At 44.8% G+C, this 2,275-nt stretch overlaps 1 protein-coding gene across 1 annotated transcript; it reads right to left on the bottom strand.

Moving 5' to 3' along the window:
- Nucleotides 1-1,125: 1,125 nt before the first annotated feature.
- LOC139274814 (large ribosomal subunit protein eL43-like) lies at nucleotides 1,126-1,481 on the bottom strand. Its single transcript, XM_070891509.1, has one exon. The coding sequence runs from the start codon at nucleotides 1,479-1,481 to the stop codon at nucleotides 1,203-1,205; it is 279 nt and encodes a 92-aa protein (XP_070747610.1). The 3' UTR covers nucleotides 1,126-1,202.
- Nucleotides 1,482-2,275: the final 794 nt, after the last annotated feature.

Below are 2,275 nucleotides of genomic sequence, written 5' to 3'. Positions count from 1 at the left end.
TAAATGGGTACTTTTCAGAATGGCAGGCAGTGACTAATGGGGTACCGCAAGGTTCTGTGCTGGGGCCCCAGCTGTTTACATTGTACATTAATGATTTAGATGAGGGGATTAAATGTAGTATCTCCAAATTTGCGGATGACACTAAGTTGGGTGGCAGTGTGAGCTGCGAGGAGGATGCTATGAGGCTGCAGAGTGACTTGGATAGGTTAGGTGAGTGGGCAAATGCATGGCAAATGAAGTATAATGTGGATAAATGTGAGGTTATCCACTTTGGTGGTAAAAACAGAGAGACAGACTATTATCTGAATGGTGACAGATTAGGAAAAGGGGAGGTGCAACGAGACCTGGGTGTCATGGTACATCAGTCATTGAAGCTTAGCATGCAGGTACAGCAGGCGGTTAAGAAAGCAAATGGCATGTTGGCCTTCATAGCGAGGGGATTTGAGTATAGGGGCAGGGAGGTGTTGCTACAGTTGTACAGGGCCTTGGTGAGGCCACACCTGGAGTATTGTGTACAGTTTTGGTCTCCTAACTTGAGGAAGGACATTCTTGCTATTGAGGGAGAGCAGCGAAGGTTCACCAGACTGATTCCCAGGATGGTGGGACTGACATACCAAGAAAGGCTGGATCAACTGGGCTTGTATTCACTGGAGTTCGGAAGAATCAGAGGGGATCTCATAGAAACGTTTAAAATTCTGACAGGTTTCGACAGGTTCGATGCAGGAAGAATGTTCCCAATGTTGGGGAAGTCCAGAACCAGGGGTCACAGTCTAAGGATAAGGGGTAAGCCATTTAGGACCGAGATGAGGAGAAACTTCTTCACCCAGAGAGTGGTGAACCTGTGGAATTCTCTACCACAGAAAGTTGTTGAGGCCAATTCACTAAATATATTCAAAAAGGAGTTAGATGAAGTCACTACTAGGGGGATCAAGGGGTATGGCGAGAAAGCAGGAATGGGGTACTGAAGTTGCATGTTCAGCCATGAACTCATTGAATGGCGGTGCAGGCTCGAAGGGCCGAATGGCCTACTCCTGCACCTATTTTCTATGTTTCTATGTTTCTCCTCTGCTCAATTATCACTGATAGCAGCTAATGTAAAGCCCCACAACCTCTTTTTTTTGAAAGTCTTTTCATTCACCCCTTTATTAACAAGTTTGCTGATGTATAAACCCCAGGAAAGGAGCAGACTCCCTGCACTGAGCTCACTGGTCCTTCAGCTCCCGCAGGCGACGAATTGCAGACTCCACAGTGACGGCCAAGGTGGTGTTGTAGGCCCAAGCTCCTCCAGCCACCATCTTCATGCAGGATCCACAATGCCAGATACCGACTGCCCTCCGCTTCATCTTAGTCTTCCCACAGAAGAAGCAGATATATTTTGCGTGTTGGCTGATCTCGATTTTCTTCACCATTTTGCGGAGGGACGCCCCATAGCGGACGCTGTACGTGCCCACAATCCCCACCTTCTTGGTGCATTTGGCCATGCCCACAACCTCTTAGTCTCAGCTCGCTTGACCAGATATATTTTAATTAGGTCCATCAGAATTCATTATCTAACTGATCACCTTTCCGACCCAACACACACACACGATCAAAGATTTGCGCACAAACACCTGGAGCTGGTTTTAGCCTGGGGCGCTGCAGGCAATAAAAGCACAGATTTTCATCCACAAACACTAATGCATGGAAAGCACTGCAAAAAATGCTGACTATGCGCAGAATAAGCAAATGGTTGGTGTGCACGGAATTGCATACTAAATTTAGATTACTTGAATCCTTTCTGATGGAAATTGGAATGAGGAGAGATTGTGAGGGGAATTTTAACTCTTCCCACTTTGTGGGAACAGAACATATGAAACATAGAAACAGAATAAGGCCTATTCTGCCATTCTATAACATAGCTTACCTACACCTCACCTCCATTTATCAGCCTTTGCTCCATATCCCTTGATACCCTTACCTAATAGAAATCTATCAATCTCAGTCTTGAAAATTTAAATTAGCGTTGTACCCACAGCCTTTTGGAGAAGAGAATTCCAGATTTCCACCATTCTTTGTGTGAAGAAGTGCTTCCTGAATATCGCTCCAAACTAGCTCTAATTTTAAGATTCTTTCCCTTTGTTCTAGATTGCCCCACTCGAGAAATTATTTCATTTAGCACTAAATGAGGAGCATGATGGATAATTTCCATAGGCACTGCAATTCAACCAGAGTGAAAAGACAGATTTGACAGGATCCTTTGTGTGGACATTTATTTTCATGGTTTCAACTTATTAAT

The sequence above is a fragment of the Pristiophorus japonicus genome, chromosome 10 (genome assembly GCF_044704955.1).
Source record: "Pristiophorus japonicus isolate sPriJap1 chromosome 10, sPriJap1.hap1, whole genome shotgun sequence".
In the NCBI taxonomy this organism is placed as follows: Eukaryota; Metazoa; Chordata; class Chondrichthyes; family Pristiophoridae; genus Pristiophorus; species Pristiophorus japonicus.
Note: the sequence above shows the minus strand (reverse complement) of the source record. Positions and strands in the feature narration are given on the sequence as shown.